Source organism: Linepithema humile, chromosome 7, assembly GCF_040581485.1.
Source record: "Linepithema humile isolate Giens D197 chromosome 7, Lhum_UNIL_v1.0, whole genome shotgun sequence".
Classification (NCBI taxonomy): Eukaryota; Metazoa; Arthropoda; class Insecta; order Hymenoptera; family Formicidae; genus Linepithema; species Linepithema humile.
Window position 1 is genome coordinate 5,634,320 of NC_090134.1, and position 19,241 is coordinate 5,653,560.

At 38.8% G+C, this 19,241-nt stretch overlaps 1 protein-coding gene across 1 annotated transcript in view; it reads right to left on the minus strand.

Annotated features, from left to right (window-relative positions):
• Window positions 1-574: 574 nt before the first annotated feature.
• The window catches only part of LOC105668427 (UDP-glycosyltransferase UGT5-like), a 35,702-nt gene continuing 17,035 nt past the window's right edge, over window positions 575-19,241 (minus strand). The window contains exon 3 of the mRNA XM_012360815.2: window positions 575-1,229. Coding sequence (XP_012216238.1) covers window positions 923-1,229 — 307 coding nt within the window. The 3' untranslated portion in view covers window positions 575-922. The remainder of the gene's footprint in view (window positions 1,230-19,241) is intronic.

Here is a 19,241-nt window from a genome sequence, read left to right on the forward strand (position 1 = left end):
AAATTCGTGACGTAAATCTGTGATCTACGTAAGAAAAATGTGCGGTTTGACTTTCATTCGTAACGATAATTAGTGTGGATCGTCTGCACTCTTCAGAGCTGAGGTCTAAGGTGAAATCCACAGCTGGTAGAACAAATTATAATATCTTAGCTAGTAAGTGCAATTACTTACTTGTTTATTATTCAAATATATTTACAAAAATGACTAAGAATGCCGAGTTGTTTAAAATTGCAATGCAACTTCATATAGAAAGACATACCTAGTCATCTATGTACATCATTGTGATGTCACACATACATACACAATAACAAATTGTATTTATTAAAATATTTACAAATATTTATCAAAATACTTGATAAAGCATTTATTAAATATTTGTCGTAATTTTAAAATTATTATTTGCCCATTTTATTGCATATGATTACGTTTTGATCAGAATTGAAGTAATTAAATAATGCATAATAATCAATACATAAAATGTACGATAATAATTTATAATAATTAAAATATATATTAATTTCTTCAGGTGCAAGTGAAAGAGTGTACTTATCTCTGAGGTACAACAACTGGTGAGTTAATTTATTCATTATATTTGCGTAATTAGATCCACTTTTCATTTGCTTTCATACATATTTACTATATAATTACCGAGAATTGTCTTAATTTGTGCTAAAGACATTCTTGTGATTCACAAATAAATTATAACACACAATTACAATTATGTAAACTTATGAATTTTATACAAAGGCGAATTTTGCGTAATAATGATGAATATGTTTGTCCATCGGTTTTCCCTTCATCGCTCAAAACTTGCCCATAATTGGAGTGACACTTTCGCGCGAAAAACCGTGTTCGTTCTTTGCCATCTCTTTTCTCGAAATCACTTTTTCGTTGCGTCTCTGTGGCGATGCAGCCTTTCCCATCAGTCTATCTTTTTCCACTTGCTCTTCTCTCTGGCCCCGAGCATTCCTTTGACGGCGCGGAGCAACGACAGCAGCAGCTTGATCAACCGGAAGATGATGTAGATGAGCGCCGCGGAGACGATAATCAAAACGAGCGCGACGTCGATGAGATGACGCTGGTACCAGGGTATATCCGCGCCCTCACTGCGTAGAAAAGGGCTGCCATTGCCCCGGGCGATGTATTCCGTCCACCATACCGCCGTCTCCAACGGCGTGGCAGGTCGATCACGGTAAGCTTTCGAAAGCTTCTGAGCGTTCTCGCGGTAACTGAAAGCAGAAGAGGACACTTCGGTGAAGTGTATACTTGATCGTGCATATCTCTCATTTTTGCAAGGTAGAAAAATTATTTTATTTTTATTGCTTTTTTTTATTCCTTTTTTTGTTTATTAATATATATGATTAGAAAAAAAAACAAAAGAAAAATTCAAGACAAGAATTGAATCCTCATTGAAAGGAACAAATTATTTTTATACACACTTAATTTGAAAATTCTCGACCATTCAACTCCACGGCTGAAAATTCCAAATTGATTAATGGTACCAGATCGATCATCAAAATTGAGATTGACAGTATTAGGACATCCTGTAGATGCGTGTTTGACGAAGTATATATCGCGTCGCGATCGGCCGGTCAAACACGCGTGCGTAATTGCCGCGAGATGCACTGCGATGCGCCGCAATTGCGGGCGGAGTGTGGCGCGCAAAAAAGTTTGCGAGGGCAATGGATAAAGCGAACGTCGCACGGATAGGGATAGCATGGCCGTGCTCGCGCAACCACCCTCGACGAAGCCGAGCACACAATTTACCGATCGGTACTCTCCATTATTCGTGTTTACAGCTGCAGCCCGCGAATCAACCTGGTGCATCGCGCCGCGTCCAACCCCGACGCGCATCCTATTCCCTTCCCCCACACCTGCGTACCATAGCCGCACTCCCAACCCTCTGCGCCGTTCGTGCCCCGTTATTTGCCTCGGTCAAATTCAGTTGCAGCCCCCGCGGTGGTTTTGAATTAACCATCAATTTTGGACGCGCCCGAGGTTCCTTCCATTTGGGACCGCGCCTGTCAGCGGTCGTCCGCGACGCTTCAGGAGTGTCACAAATAAAATCTGAGAGAGGAAAGAGCGGTGAAGGGAAAGGGGCATTAATTCACATCGTGCCGACGAAACGTGCTCGTGCGACTACATTGATCGGCTAAAAATCGCCGGATGGCGCCGGGCGGATTTTTTTCATCGTGCATCGAGCTAACGAGCAAAAGAATGCACTTTTTTCCGAGGCCAGAAGAGCATGGAGGGGTTGAGACAAGGGGAAGTATGTAGGGCTGTCGCACGAAATTTAACGTCGCATAAAACGCATCCACCTTCTGGCCACCTCCCCGAAAGCATTTCCGCCGGCCGCGCCGTACTTCTTTTTGCATTTACAAATTATCCGCGAGTGCGCCGGACGCCGGCCGGCCGCCGAGTACTGCGACGCATCAATATTGAACGCGTGACGTTAACCACGGTTTTGTGTTACACCGACACTCCACGATGCAGCAGATGTATTTACGCGTAACTGCTTGTCTTGCGCATCTGCGAGTCGATTCGATAAAACTAATTGCTTAAATTAATTTTCGATTCATAAATTTTCATATAATAAAATTTTAGAATCAATACGACGATAGGCAAGCAGAAACGATAGAAAGAAATAAAATATGATAGGGAGATTTTTAAGATAAAACAAAATAGGAAAATTTTAATGATGTAGAAAAAAAATATAAGATCAACATACATCTAAATTACTTTTGTGAAATTAGTGTACTACTTTTTATTTTATTGCGTTTGGAATAATGTGTATAGTATATGCAGTTCAATAATCCCATTTTACATAGTTAGGAATTAACTAACTTTGACCAGTAATTGACTTTCCACGCAGATTGCAACCCTAACTACGATATAGATAGGAAAGATTCTATCAATGAAAGGAAATCTAGTTAAGCGTAATTAGCGCCGAGCGACATTATGCGAGCAATCAGAATGTTAATAACATCGGTGATGCGGTCGAATACTGCGTCATCTCACCCCTTGTCCAACCGTGTGCTTACAACGGAAAGTGTTCGCGCGGGAGAAGGAATAGTGGCTTACGCCATCGCGCAGTTAATATGGTCCTTATCTTGAAACGGGGATCAAATTACGGCGATCTGAGTATCCCGAGGAACCATTACAATCGGGACACGCCGTAATGGACGATAGACGGCGGAAAACGACGACCTTATCTTCGGCCCGATTAGAAGGAAAGGGAGAGGATATGATTCACGGGAGTGAATATACTTGGTGTCTAGGCATCGTGCATTTTCTTAAAATTATAATTAATTATATGTAGTATTATTTTGTTATAGTATCGGTAATCTTTGAATTATAAGTTATCAAAGGATTTTAAAGAGTTATCTTCGCTAATTGTTTAACGCTCTAAACGTAACTTATTGAAAAAAATGTTATACATTCAAATATTTAACATTATATTTAATAATTTTCTATAAATCTTTTATAAAAATAAATTTTATTTTACATTTTTTAATTTTTTACAAACACGAATAAAAAACTAAGAAATTTTTAGCATTAAATTCACCAAAAGACCTCCGGTTGAAAGAAAATGCGGTGTACCAAAGACACCCTGTACATTTTGCAGACATAATTCGGAGAAAATGGAGATGTGGTCGGCGGTTAATGTATGTCGCTCGTGATTACAGTTTTTCGTGAGGTATATCGTAGCCTATCCGAATCGTACGACGTCGATTATCGGAAACCAGGCGAATTATTTAGTCAGGAAACTCTCGAAGCAGATGTCGCGAAATTACACCATCTTCCAACATCATCCCCGTTTCTAGAGTCCGACTCGTATCTCTGGAGAATCATAATACCAACGGTATCTCTCTCGAATCGCCGTCGTCTGCTGCGACGCATTGTGCGCGAACTTACTTTCGTAAGTAATGACTCGTAACGTTATCACGAAGAAGCCCTTATTCTGCCATTCCCGTTTGCCATCTTTTAGCTCACATGCAATTCGGGATATGTGCACTTCGCCAGGAATCCTAGAAACTCGCTCAAAACTAACTGAAATCTTTTAAAAACTGAGCTCTTTATTTTAAATGTCGAAAGTGAAAAAATACGAGAAAGAATGATACTTTTATCACGTTGAAATAAAATTGATACGTAGCGCGAATAATCTTCTTAACTTTATGATATTATTAACACAATCCAATTATAAACTCCACATCTTTTGCCTTCAAGCTACGCATTCTACAATAAATATAAACGTCTCAAATATACCTATGTGAACCTGGAACCCGACTTTAAGAAAATGGATTTTTTCGATACGCATTCGATTACGTTTTGTTTGTACCCATTTGTACCACCTTTGATTTCGTTTGTACCCCAAAGGGTTGCAAGTTATAAAGGATTAAAAAAATCATCAGCACCCCACTTTGAGATATCGTAATTTTCTTTATGCAGTTTGATTCAGAATCGTTTGTACCCGTTTGTACCACTTTTTATTTCGTTTGTACCCTTACGGGGGTGAAAGTACCGAATTTTCAAAATAGGGGTAAGACCTAACTTTCACCCCCGTAAGGGTACAAACGAAATAAAAAGTGGTACAAATGGGTACAAACGATTCTGAAGCAGCACCCGTTTGCAGAATTAAAATATCTTTGAAAATGGCAAAGTTAGGTCTTACCCCTATTTTGAAAATTCGGTACTTTCACCCCCGTAAGGGTACAAACGAAATAAAAAGTGGTACAAACGGGTACAAACGATTCTGAATCAAACTGCATAAAGAAAATTACGATATCTCAAAGTGGGGTGCTGATGATTTTTTTAATCCTTTATAACTTGCAACCCTTTGGGGTACAAACGAAATCAAAGGTGGTACAAATGGGTACAAACAAAACGTAATCGAATGCGTATCGAAAAAATCCATTTTTTTAAAGTCGGGTTCCAGGTTCACATAGGTCTCAAATATATATTCTCATGTCTTACAAAAGCGTGTTAACTTTTATCGATGTCATCTGTACGCCGTGTGACAAATTTGTCCCTTTGCATCGGACACGTAACTCGCTGTTACGGCAGACGAAGGCGGGCAAAGTTTTCACCGTGCTGAAAATAGTTTTTCTTGTAACTCCGAATTGACGTAATAGAAACTTTGAAACACACTGCGAAGTCTCATAAGTCTCGCATATTTTCATACTTTGCGTGCGCATGGGCTGGCGCGTTACAACTTACTTCTCCAGCCGGCAATGCATTATGCTTACTAGCGCGACCGATCTTGCTCGCGTCGCATCCACTTCCTCTTGAAGATTTATCCTCCGGCGAATATTAAATATAAACTACGCGCTGGGAGGAAAATGACTTTTGGATTGACGGGCAACGCGCGCGATGCATCAAATGCGCTCGCAACAATAACAATGACTTCACCTATATTTAATCTCGTCAAATTCTACGTCAACTTGAATTAAAGTCTCTTTAAAATTAAAAAAATTCTAATTCTGTAATAATTTTTAAATATTATATTATTAATTCAAAAAGTACTTTAATGACGTTTGAAGTACTAACGGCATTCTTCTCAGTCTAGCCTCTATTCGCGGTTTTTGCGGTACTTCTGCGACACACTGTTTACACTATTCATCACGGGGTTAACGGCCGAATGTGGCGAATTATAATTGTAACGCGACGAGTTTTCGCATGGCGGTTATACAAGTGGGCCTCGCGAATACGCGCGTTAATTATATTTATCACACGCAGGCCGCGCGCACAGTTGACGCGAAATTCCGTGCAGCGCATTAAATAACAGTCGTAACGGTGCCAAACGTCAGATGTACTTCCGGCCGATAGCAATTTCCCTGCACACGCGCTATACCGGTCACCGGTCGACAGATCGTATTACAAAATTACTTTTTGGCGTGTACACAGCATTATTACAATGCAACCGCGGCCGGGAAATGACATCGTTCATTCTCGCAATCAGCGCGCGCGCGCGCGCGCGCGAATCGCGAACAGATGCCGGTGAAAACAGCAAAAACCAACCGGCTGGATGATCGATTTCTGATTTCCGCCGGAAATACGTTCCCGAGTGATCGGACGAGTTTGATTCGGAATGGTATCAACTCCCTAGGAAGGAAACCAGGTGTAGCGCATATCTCATTTCGTAATATCTCTAACTTTTTTAACGCTCTTTCCGTGCAGAGAATCGCTGATTACAAACACAAAAATAAATTTTTTGATGAAGTGAAAAATTGTCAAATAATTTCGAAATTATTTAGGTGATAAAATTTATTTTTCACGGTTTGAACAAGCACAGCGAGCGCATGCATCGAGCTATAATCTCACAATCCTAACTTCCTAAATAACAAATGCAGTTTACGCGAAATTATAATAACTGCAGAAATAAATAATATTCAATGGAGCGAAAATGGAAAATAATTTTAAAGCGATTTATATTATAGGATTTAATTTCTCTGCGCTTTATACAAATACAACTGTTTAATTTAGTGAGCCAAAAAAAATAATTAAATGTACGTACGCGTTATTATGCACGAAAAATATATCAGTTTTCTTGTTTAAAATAACGTATACATAAAGTATCTCAAAGTGTTCCAACTTAACTTTAATAATAAATTAAACGAGTTTGAAATTAATTTTTGCTTAATTGGAGTTTACAATTACTTTTTAAATTATAAGTACTTGAAAATGGAGAACATTTACAATCTAAACTTCTACAATGCAGTTAAATATAAAATTTCATGCACACACACAAGAATAAGGATTTAAGCGGAAAAATGTTTAACTGCTTGTATAGAGAATTATTTTGTTCTGCGATTTTCTCTTCGCGTGGGAAAAAACAACACAAAATCGTTTTTCAACAAGAGGGTTAACCAAATGTATTTTCATCCCACTATCTAACGGATGTTCATTCTCATATTGATATTACTCGCGATTCGCTGTAACTGTGCGCTCTCGCGAAACACTCACGGAAATTCGCGCGTGCATGACCAGCGGCGGTGCGTCGAACTAATTGGGGGACCAAAAATAGAAAAGACCAACCGCCGGATATGTTATGCTTGCAGCTGACGCAAACAACGCTCAAATCCGCGATTACAATATTGCGCTAACAGCGCGTGGCCTCTATTTGATGTGCGCTCGCGTTAATTTCCAAATACGTTCACGTTTGCAACGTTTAACTTTAGTGTTGTCTTTTATGCAGATTTTGTGAAATAAAAATCATTAGGAACGAGTACTATTAATATTATTTTTCAAATAGAATCACATCACGCCGAAGTGCATAGGCTTCTACATAAAATTAATAATTATATATTCAACAAGTTTTATATTTAGAGAATTTTGAAAAATATTCTAATACTTTCTTATGCAGCTTAATATGAGATGATTAAAATGTCAATCTTGAAATTTCTCGTGAACTTTATATTATCAATTTGGCTACTTTAGCACTCTATGTATTTCTGATGACTGCAGGTATATTTTAATATAACAAGTGTTTTTTATTTTTTATTTTTTTTAAAGAAACATGTGATATTTTATTATTGAAAATTATAGTTTTATAATTACACTTAAGAATTAAATTAATCAGTTTTTGAAACAAAAATAGCAGTCGAGATTAACCAGTCGTTTGACATGTTAAAGAAAAAACATTTTCATGACGAACAATACTGGACTACCCTTTCGTTAGTCTCGTGCTGCGAAACAATTAAAAACGGATGTTGTATTGTCGGTCGTGTTGTTAACGACAAATATTTACGATATTTATTCGCGTTTGTTTTACGCCAATTCACGTGAATTTCGCGCGACAGTTACCTGCCAATTTATATCGATTAAACCGTGTTACGCAAGAGTGACATTTCTGGCGATCTGAACAAAACATCATGTAATATCCAGGAAATGTGTTTGTTTTGATATTTATGAGATTCGTCCATACTATAATTTATCATTTTTGATAAACAATAGCTCGGTTATATAAACTCAAATATAATAATTTGCTTCTGAAATGGCATTCGCTGATTTTTAGACGTTTTAATTTGGTTAAAATAGTGAAAAATAAGCACAATTAGTTTTTTTTACATAAGAGAAAGGTGAAAATGAAATGTAAAACTTGATAAGTCTCATCTACCATATGTTAAAAAGTTATCGTTGATTGTTAAAATAATGTTGCTGGATTTAACCACGCTACTATGCTATTTAATTTAAATTTTGCCAACGAACATCGTGGGTACTATGTCAAACATCCCGCAGCTTCGACGAAAGTGCTCGAAATTAATGAGATGCGGCAGTGAGGATAAACGGGGAGTAGGCTGTCGCCAAAAAGTGTCGGAAACCAGCCGACGGGGTTAAGGAGCCGCGACGGATTTACGGACGCCGCTGTGTCCTCCTCAGGTTCTTTGAGCAGGACGTATAGATCCTTCTCTTCCCAGCGGCATCTTCGAGTGCCCTGTGGGATCCGAGATTTTTCGTGAATGAGATGAGGATCTTTCTTTGCCAGAGAGCCCTTTTTTGCGCCCTGATACGATTTATGGTCGCGAAAGAGTACGATAGTGCTGGAAAAATGAGCAAGTCATGAATCAAGTTCTTGCTAAATATTAACCACTCTTGTGCTTATTTTAAAAATTATTTTTGCTTTTGTAGATCTACCTCTATTTCATTAGTTTGTTATCAAAAAGCGAGATTCGTTTTTTATTTTCTGAAACTTTTTAAAATAAACTCATTACTGTAGCGCAGAAACCGCGGGAATTACTTTTACTTGCGCAAATTTTCTTCTTTAAATTCTCATCGTAACAGCATCCTCGGATATTATTTTCATAAATCTAGCCACACTTTTTATATTAGTTTACATAGTATGGGCAGTCGAAGTTAAGAACGGCATTACGTACACACACTTTCTTCTTCACACGCACGTACACCACGATGGCGAAGTGGCCCCCGGGTCCGAGTTCCGATCCAATTAGATTTTTAATAAAAGTTTACCCGTCCCGTCGCGAGTCACGTACCGTCGCCCATCCCTACGGGCTGAGAAAAAGATTAACTGGTTCCTGGAGTAACCAACCTTTTGACACCGACTATCGTCCGAATGTCTTTCCCATCGGATTAACCGGGGTTAAAAGGCTCTTTTCGTACTCCAGACTGCATCGCGGTGTGAAGCTGTCCCACCGCACTAGTCGATATTATCGCACAATAATTTCGCCGACAATACTCTGCCAATAACATCTCTCAAATATACGGGGTGTTCCAGCGGAACTACCCGTCTTAATTCTATCATCCGCCTCATTGCAATCGGAATCGATATTTCCTGGGGAAATTCAGGGACTTTAATGAAAGGTGTTAATCCTTTGACGATCAAAGTAATTGCATGAACTCATGGCGAATCTATCGAAACGACAGAATTATTGTAGCTCGATCCATTTAATTTGATAATTATGCGCGCCGCTTAATTAGCGTTCAGTCATAATTACCGGCGATTGCACGACGAATCGCCAACGAACCGGTAACGATACGATTCCGTTCGGTCGCCGATGATCGCGCATTGTTATACTATTTATCAAAATCGCGATAACGCCGGCTGGATCAAGTCCGGTCAAATGATCGAGCAATTATCGCCGGACCGCCATTAATCGGGAGCTTTGGGCGAATAATGCAGCGGCAAATGCGTCTCAATTGAAAGGCCGACAAAATAAAGAGTAGAAACGATAAATAATTGCGACTTTGTTAAGTGATACACTATGTGTTGTGTACACTATGTTCTGGGATAAAAGTGGGTTATTCTGCTTCGCACGACCACCTAACTAACCACAATCCAGAAGAAAATCCTTCTGGTTCAAGAAAACGGACCATTGCATCCGCATCCTTTTCTTCTTCTTCTTCTCCTTCGCCCTCTCGATCACTCGCGGCTTGGCGGCCACCGTGTGCATAGGCGCTGCCAATGGCGCGACAATCTTTATTGGCGATTCGTTCACCGGAGACAGACGGTGTGTGGTGCTCTCTTCCAAATAAGTATTTCCAGTTGGAAGGCTGGGCGGGATACTTGGCAACCGTTGCCGATGCATAAAGATCGAGCATCGCACCGATTTCACTCTAAATTATCACATACTGAGACTTGCAGGAACATAAGTTGTACGTGTATGCTGGTTCCATGCATACCGGGCGTTCGAGATTTAACTCACTTCTACACACTTTTAAATATATTGCAAGAAGTACTGATTACTACTACCATATTTAAACCAATATTCGACAAACAATTAGAAGATAGAAATAAAAAATAAGAATCTTAGAAAAAGGCAGTTTTCTAAAACAAAATATCTGTCATAATTAATATGCATTAACGTTAGTAATCCATTTAGCACTAAAAAATATATATTTAAGCTTGAAAAATGAAATAAATATAGAAATACTTTTATAGATATAAAATTTAAAATATATTTTTTTATAATATTTTTATAATATTTTTATAAAATTTTTTTATATACGGAATATACGTATTATTTTATTTGAACCAACTAGATTTTTAGTCGAGTAACATTCGGGAAAATCGGACACTGAGTATATAGGCGCGCGCGTATATATAAAACCGATCTCGTTCCCCGGAGGCTTCTCCTTCGTCGGGTGCTAGACGGCGGTCGGGAAAATCCAATCGCTTCCCGGCGATATACGTCTTTGTAACTCGATAAGTCGCCCGGGTAATGCGACCGAGAGAGTGGGCCGGGGGAAATTTCGTCGCGGGGTCGTCGCGGGGCAACGTGCGGCGGTCCTCGAATACGCGGTGTTATGTGGGACGAGATCAAAATCCGGAAATATATATCTTATAGGTACCGTCGCAGAGACATCCAGCCTGCGCTCCTGCGCGATGACGTAATCGTTTGAACGATCGACTTCATCTTGAAAAAGACACGCGAATTTCGCTTTCAAAGCGATTTGATTAATCGCGTTCAATGCTCGATTGTGCGCGAATACCTATTGTTTCAAAGTAGTTCCACCGATGCGATACCACAGATATGCAAAGTGACATTATGTCACTTCTATAATTAATGGCTTAATAATAAGTTCAATACTTTTCTACAATTAATTATATTTAACGTATGTTTTTTATTCCTCTTCTTTTTTTTAATTTAATTTTAGTTTCATAAAAATTATATGATACTGAGAAAAAATGTGATTTTTTAATGTGCTAACACATGGAATATTATGACTACTGTTGCATATAAATTTAATAAATGTGGAACTACGATGTGTATTAATAATTTGAACGTATGATTTGTATTAATAATTCATGTCTTCACTAATCGAAATCCGCTAATTCGAATTATTTCTTGAATAATTTATACCATGCTAACATTCCGTAATTTGCGAAATTGCGAATCTAACTTACAAGATTTTTCTGTCACGTATCATAGCTGATTGCATCTCCGTATTTCCCATATTAATCTGCTCGTAGCGTGGTAATTACGCAGGCGTACGCCGTTTCGATGGCGAGTCAGATATGTGCGATTTCGCCCTCGCACGTAATCGAACGGATAAATCCGCAAGTAAAACGAACCTAATCTCTCGTAGCTCGCAGTTCTCTTCGCGCGGCGTGCATATGCCCGGTGTAATAATCCGGAGGCAAATCTATATTCTAGAAGTTAACGAAACTTAAGCTTTACTCTGCAAATAATCTGTTAAATCTGTCGAGAGAAATTATTATTAAATATGTATAATTTGATTCAGAAATATTTGCTTATTACTTAAATTATATAGAAACTATAAGTATTTTAAAAATATTTATTAAATTTTACATTGAATAGAATAAAAGAAAAGCATGTTTTAATCTATTATTACTTTTGGGAAGAGTCAGCATTCGCCTTTACTAGTGAATTCGCAGATCAAATCCGCGCAATCTTTTATCAAAGACGTAGCGAAGAACGGCGGACAACGCGAGTCCCGATACAGAGCGGAAATGAATATGCCTTTGGAGAATGAAATCCGTGCAATCTTTCGGTAAAGATGACAAAAAGGAAGAAGAAAGAAAAGAGGATGAATATTCTTCGAAAGATAAAGCCCGCGTGATCTTCTCGCCGAAATAAAAGAAGGAAGCGAATCTCAACACAAAGAGAAAATGAATGTCCTTTGAATCCGCTTACTCGAATACGGCAAATGTATTCAAGAGATCGAATTGCGCATTACATCGAATGTATTCGGTGTTATAATCACAAAATAATTTTGTTCTCCGGTAACGAGAAAACCATGTTTACAAACTGAAATTGATGATAAAAGATCCCTCCAATCAATTTTTTTAAAAAGATTACTAAACGTGTATATACCTGTATTTGCCTAAATTTTAACCATTTCTGACGTAAATTTTGCAACTTTTTTTATATCACTGCTTAAATTGTCTTAAATTGAAATTACTAATGAATAACATTTTGATAATAATGATTATTCACTAAAATTATTATTTACTAAAAATAATAAGAACGGACTCCAATTTGCGGAAAATAGTGTTTACGTGGATTAGTGCATGATCAAGATCCATATTCTAACAGAGCACGTTTTAATGACCTGGGGCTCGTAAATCAGTTAAAATGCCGCTGGATGTAACTCGCGCGAACACGCTCGTCCGACATAAAATTACCGGTACAATTCCAGAGAGAGAGAGAGGAAGAGAGCGAAGAGGCATGTTGCCGGCGACGTGCAGCTTGTTCGGTACCCGCGTTCGGCACGGTAATAACGGGGTTACCGAATTATGGTCGTACCGGCATATGGAATTTCGTCAGGACCGCGCGAAATCATTTCGATCAGGCAATTACGCCACACAATGTCCGCTAAACAACCGCGGGAGCGCTATTATTTGCGAGGCCGCGCGTTCTCTCGCGCCGCAAACTTTGCGACGCATCTCGTTCGCAAACTCCGCGCGATTGCCGTGCAAACACGCGATTGCAATTATCTACCGGAAATCCAGGTAAACGATTCATTCTCTATTCCAAATTTTACAAACCAGACGTTCTTAAAAACATTTTAGTGATTTTACAATATTTGCACATTAAAATATTACTCGCGTAATAATAAAATAAGGGATACAAAAAGTTAAAAAATACCGATATATTTTATATAATATATTTATTTTGAGGATACTGAAGCTTTCTTTATTGGATTTTTGTTTAATTTACTTTGTGCAAAATTAATATTGATTAATATTGAAATTAAGATTGACTATTTTATGCTTGTTAAAAATACTTATTTAATAAGGAAATTTAAATAATAGATAAAGGAAGTTGTGAAACATTCATTACATATTATTTATCTGTATATATAATTATATTTTACACAATTAGCTTCTATCATTTCCTTTATTAATTTATTATGATATTCTGAAAGTAAGAGATCGATTGACAGTCAGTTACAATTAAATATTAATTTATCAATATGTAGAAATACTAATAAAAGCAGAAACATTATGTGCTACTGGTTCCTTTTATATCACTGCACAAATGTTTTACCGTTTAAAATAAAATAAAATCAAGTTGCACGTGTGAAAGAAAAAATTCGTCGAGATCAGTAAAACAGCGAATTTCAATGCATGTCACGAATTTGCTGGGATACCCTAAACGTGCATCCCGCGCGCGCGTTGTAGTTCGATACTTTTATGGGATATTATTCGTTGAATGCGCAATAAAATTTTTACGAGTCAAAAAAAAGAGAGAAAAAAGTACCAATTTCACGTATATTAGACACCATGGAAGAAAATCTTTAATGCTGCATGCATAACGCGCGTCGAAATATTCGCTGATTTTACATATGAAGCAGCGCCGATGCTGCAGCCATCATTGCTGTAGTCTTTCAAGCGAATAAAAGAAGTAATTATCACAAAACTCGAATGGGCAAATGCATACACGATGTATGCACAATCTGCAATCGCGTCTGAAAGGACGACGCTTTGAGTGCAAATTAACGAATGTTTTATCTATGGAATTTTGCAATTTTTCATCGCAACAGAATTATCTAATGAATTGATATAAATGAAAAGTATAAAATTATAAAGAGTGTTTGAAAAACGCTGCTAAATATTACCAGAACTCTGTATCTGTATATCTCATTCAAACGTCACAGAAATTTTATATAAAAATATATTAATGTCAATAGAAAAACTTGACATACAAACGCCTTTTTAAATTTATTTTTTTGCATCTTAGATCTTTTATTTAGCGACTTGATATCTCATTTATATTTTTTTATTTCAACATAATTTTTAATTTATTTCTTTAATTCGGCCAAATTTAGAACCAGATTATTAAACAACGTTTACCTTGCAGCGAAATGCATTGAGGATTAAATAACAAGGTACATGAGACGCAGGTGTCCGCATACAGTATTTTCCGCATTACGCCGGGGATATGTGTCTATTGTTGAACGTAGAGAATAGCACGTGTACTTGTAATATAAAATTATTTAAACAGTGCGGCATCGCGCGCGGGCGTTGGCAATGTTTCCTTTTCGTCGCCGCCGCTGGCGGGCCTGTAATTACGAACGCACAGTGAGCATTCGATATTCCGACAAATTCGTGAAATGGACGTGAATACAAATCGGCGGCAAGCGACAGGCAAAAATAAACATATCGCATGAAATAATGGAGCACACCGAACGAACGAGCGACGCATCGACGGTATTAGTAACACGAAATTATTGGTAAATGTGTCTGCGATCGCCGTTGATCGTCAGCCTCGTTTGAATTCGTTCATCCTTACATGCATAATGTTCCAACAGATTTGTCTGTGTGTCTGTATATCTTTTTATTATTTGATCTGAATAACAAATACGCTGCAATCAATAATAACAAATGCGTTAAGTCATTACATTGAGATGAATGGCTGCATATTTGATAAATGCAAATGTATCAATTTTTTGTATGGCATTTTATCGCAAGATATGATTATAATCCATTCCTAAAAGAGGCATAGAAAGTCGAATCGAATTTCATTGTTGTCCCTTTCTCGCCGATTGGTTTTTCCACTATAGTGTATCCCTTTGTGCCGTGAGCGAATGTCATTGCATATATTAAATTGCACAACTTCAGTAATAAATTTTGTACAAATTTGGAATATTAATGGAAAAACTTTTGAGAATAATAATTAGTGGAGTAACTATTGTTATAAATCTTAATAAATAAGCGAGTTATAAATAAATCTGCTAAGCATCTAATCTACAATAATATATCTGAATAATACCAATAATAATTATTATTGCGGAATAATAATGTATAATGATTATGTTTACACAAGAGTGACATGTAAGCTACATTTTTGTAACGCGCTTATCACTTATCTACACGCGACATTTCTCTAACATTTGACTGGAGGGAATACGTCGTTTCGTGCCTCGGCTCTATCGATGCTATTGTAAAAAATGAGGAAAAAAATAATACTACCCAAGGGAGGATCATGATGGTGATCCAGACACGTTAGCGAAAAATTGTCAGTCCGGGCCATTACAAGTGAAATAATGAGCAAAACGGGACGAGGCGGTTTTCCCCTCTCTCTTTCTCTCTGTCGGCTATTAAATGCGCTCGCGTTACGAACACGTCGTTTTAACGTCGCGTGAGCCGTCCCAATTGTCGAACGCAACAACGTTACATGCATGAGTAATGTAAAATTGTCGAGCGATTCGAAAGCGCTGTTCTTTCTCCCTCTCTCGTTTCCGTGCCGCACACCGCCTTAATTGCTGCTCGGTGTTGATTTACGAGCGCACTCTCTCCGGCTCGGCAGGTACGCACGCCTGTTTCTGATTGTATCGAGGTATTAATATGGCATCGGTATAGTACGCACGCTTCGTCAACGCGTACGTGTTTGGGCAAATTGTATGGACGATATCGCTTGGAATGTGTCGTAGCAACAGTATGGTATTGTGTTTTGTTTTATTAATGGAACAGCATCGAAAGAAAGATTTTGTAGTATTGGCATTTCAATATATAACGATGATACTTTGTTAATATTAAGATCAAATTGACAATATTGATCTTATCACATCGACGTGATAACAGTATTTTTCTTCCGATATTCTCTGCTGGCAATTTTAGAATCGACACTTTGTTATTAGGCAGGTGTCAGTATTCCGATCCGAGCATGGAAATAACTGGATAAGCTGGATTTTAGCGCGCACGTTCTCTCGTGTACAGAAACGATTGCGTCACGCGCGTAAACAGGTGATTTGTATCGCGCGTGGATGATTTATGCACTTCGAGCACGAGTGAGCGTTTCTAGCTCTTCGGTATCCGTCCGTCTGTTTCCCCCGGAAAGGCGTATCTCTAATAAATTAATTTTTGGAAAATGCCAAGATTCAAAATATTTTACGTACAAGAATGCAGCAATGATGCACGAACAAATTGCAGTGTTTTAAATTCAAATATTAAATTTAATTACATCCGAAAGCATTTCAAAGTTTTCGTCAATTTTCAGAGTATTCGAATTTATTAATTAATTTTCCAAGATTTGTGAAGCTGATTGTGTTTAATATCAAAAGGATTAATTACGTTCGGATGTTATCGCCATTCGTCCCAAGATGCTTTCTACGGAGTGCGCGCGAGAATTCTAGACTGATCAAAAGGCAGTTACGGCGTACAATGTTACTATAAGACTCTCGGAAGTAACGTCCGCGCATTTCCACAAGTGATAAATATAATCAGCACGATCTTAAGATCGTATTACAGTAATACGGTCTCGAGTACGGTTTACGACTTCTCGAAAGAGACGTGACCTGTGCCAGCGCTGTAACTCCGAGTTCTCCTTTGCTCATCGCGTTCCTCTCCCCGTCATTCTGGTCTCCGCAAAATGCTGGCGGACGCGAAGTGGCCGTTCAATCCCCGAAGATCACTGCACGTGATTGCGCTTGTAAGCCAACTCGGGCTTACAGCCTAATAGTACAGCGCTAGTAATGTATTTCTGCCGCGACATGTAATTCTGACTTTCGACGAAGGTTTATGAAGTCACAATCTTGTTTGTTGAATGGTATTCCGTTGAATGATCCTGAATACGAGTGATGTTAGGCGAAATTGCGAAAAACTCTTACTTTGAATTGTTGCGAGAAATCTTGAAGAAACTTATTATTTTCTTTACAAAGGACGCTGAAACCCTTATTTTTTTGATTGTTGGGAAACTTGGTAAAGAAACTTCTTAACCAAGAAAAATCTGAAAAAGATTTTTCCCTACCTATAGCAGTTGTTTAACACAGTTATCACCTTGAATAAGTTTCTAACATATCTCAATTTTACTGACTACTCAGAATGTTCCAAATAAATTAGGTACTAAATAAAATTTCATACAGTAATATTTATGCCAAAAATAATAGATTTTCTTTTGAAAAAGAAATTAGATGTTAAATTTGAAAAAGATTACAAATAGATCAGACATCACCGTCAGACTCCAGAAATGACATTGCTTTATCAGAGAGAAGCTTACAAACCAAATTAGAGAATGATCGAGGTCAAGTCGGAGTCGGCAGAAATCTTTTATAAAATTCTTCTTTGTCTCAGTGCTCTGCTAAATTTCCAAACAATCAGAGACGGTAACTTTTCGGAACTTTAGTGTCAATTCTTATTTAAATTTTTAATTTAGCCCAACTCCGTTAAAATCCGAATTAACTCCGAGTCTGCTAACGTGCTAAATATAAGCGCGGTTATTTTACTCAATTTTAGAGGAGGCAATAAAATTGCGAATGTAAAATCGCAACAAACTTTTTCGCGTAAGTTCACCGGTTAACATATAATTCATCATTGGGAAAAAAACGAATTCCGACGTGCGACGTGCGACGGTGACCCAGTTACTCTGTACAACCATACGAGAGTTTGAACGTGTATATCGCAATATACGAGATCAGTTCCTTAACGTCGCTCTCCCCTCTCCCTCCCTTCTCTCTCTCCCCCCTCTCTCTCTCTCTCTCCCTCCCTCTTTCCCCCCTGTCTCTCCAGCTCTTCCTATCACGAAGTACGAAAGTACTTTGGACCCATAATCAAATTCGACTCCAAACTACCCCCATTCACGGGGGTAAAGCTCGCGCGATAACTCGCAGGCGTTACTTAAGCGCACTGTACCGAGCGGCGCTCGCGCACTCGCCTGCCCACACACATCTAGCTCGTTCACCTAAACGCGTACATAAACCCAATCTACCCACGCACATGGAAAGACACATACATACGTACGCACACCGCAAGTCGAAGGGGTGGTATGTACTTAGGGGCGCAAGCTGGCAAGCTGGTAAGGGTGGCGGTAGTCAAAGTTTCGGCAGTTTGTAAGGAGGTACGAGAACCCCGCGTCTCCCACCGCCCCTTCCTTTCTCCTCTGTCCACCCTCCTTCCCATTCTCGGAGTCTCTCCGCGCTTCTTCTTCGGTTACGGCTGAGGGATAACGTAGTGCGGCTCCGTCGTCGAGTTAGCCCGACACTCTTCGCGCACCCTCCTTTCCCCTTCGTGATTCCTTTCCTCTCACAGTCATCTCTTACGCTCTCCGTCTCTCCTTTCGCGCTACCGGCCTTACCTTGTCTACTTTATTGCCCTGTTGTTCTCGTTCTTACTCTTTCCCGCGAGCAAGTAACCCTTTCGCTCGACAAGTTCCACTTCCGACGACCGCCTACCATCCTCCGAGTTCTCCCTTCCTTCTCTCTGCCGCTATCCGCCCGACATTTCCGCCGTTGCTCACCCACGGCTCTTCCTACCGGATTTATTCGAGAGGCAAAATGTGCTTGGGACTCTTATTCTTTACAGAAGTGAGAGAGAAAGAGAGAGAAAAAAAAAGGGAGAGAAGAAAAAGAGGAAGAAAATGCGACTCTTTCTCTTGAAGGCAGAAACGAGTGAGTCCTATGAGTGCTTCGGCGCACCTGCTCGCTCGTAAGGGATGTAACGGTCGACGAAGGTAGACGAAGAAACTGAAAGGGGAAAAAGAGAAGAACCGTTTCACGGGAAACGAGAAAGTGCGACGCCGCGTAACAGATCCTTCCTCTGGTCGAGAGGATGGCCAGGCGAAATAATTGGACACACTCGGTATCGTTAATTTATTTCTCCAGGAAAAGTCCGCGCTATGTTTTCCAATTCTTGTGCTACTGATAATACACTTGCGATTTGTTCATCTGACTCTAAAATCGAGAGCGACTTCGAATGTTTGATAGCAACAAATTTGCGCTCTGAATTTGCGAATTTGCAGTCGGAACGTAGCTAAGAGACAGCCAAAGGGTAACCAATTAAATGTATATTCCATATATATAATTTTACTTTTTAAAAACGTTTC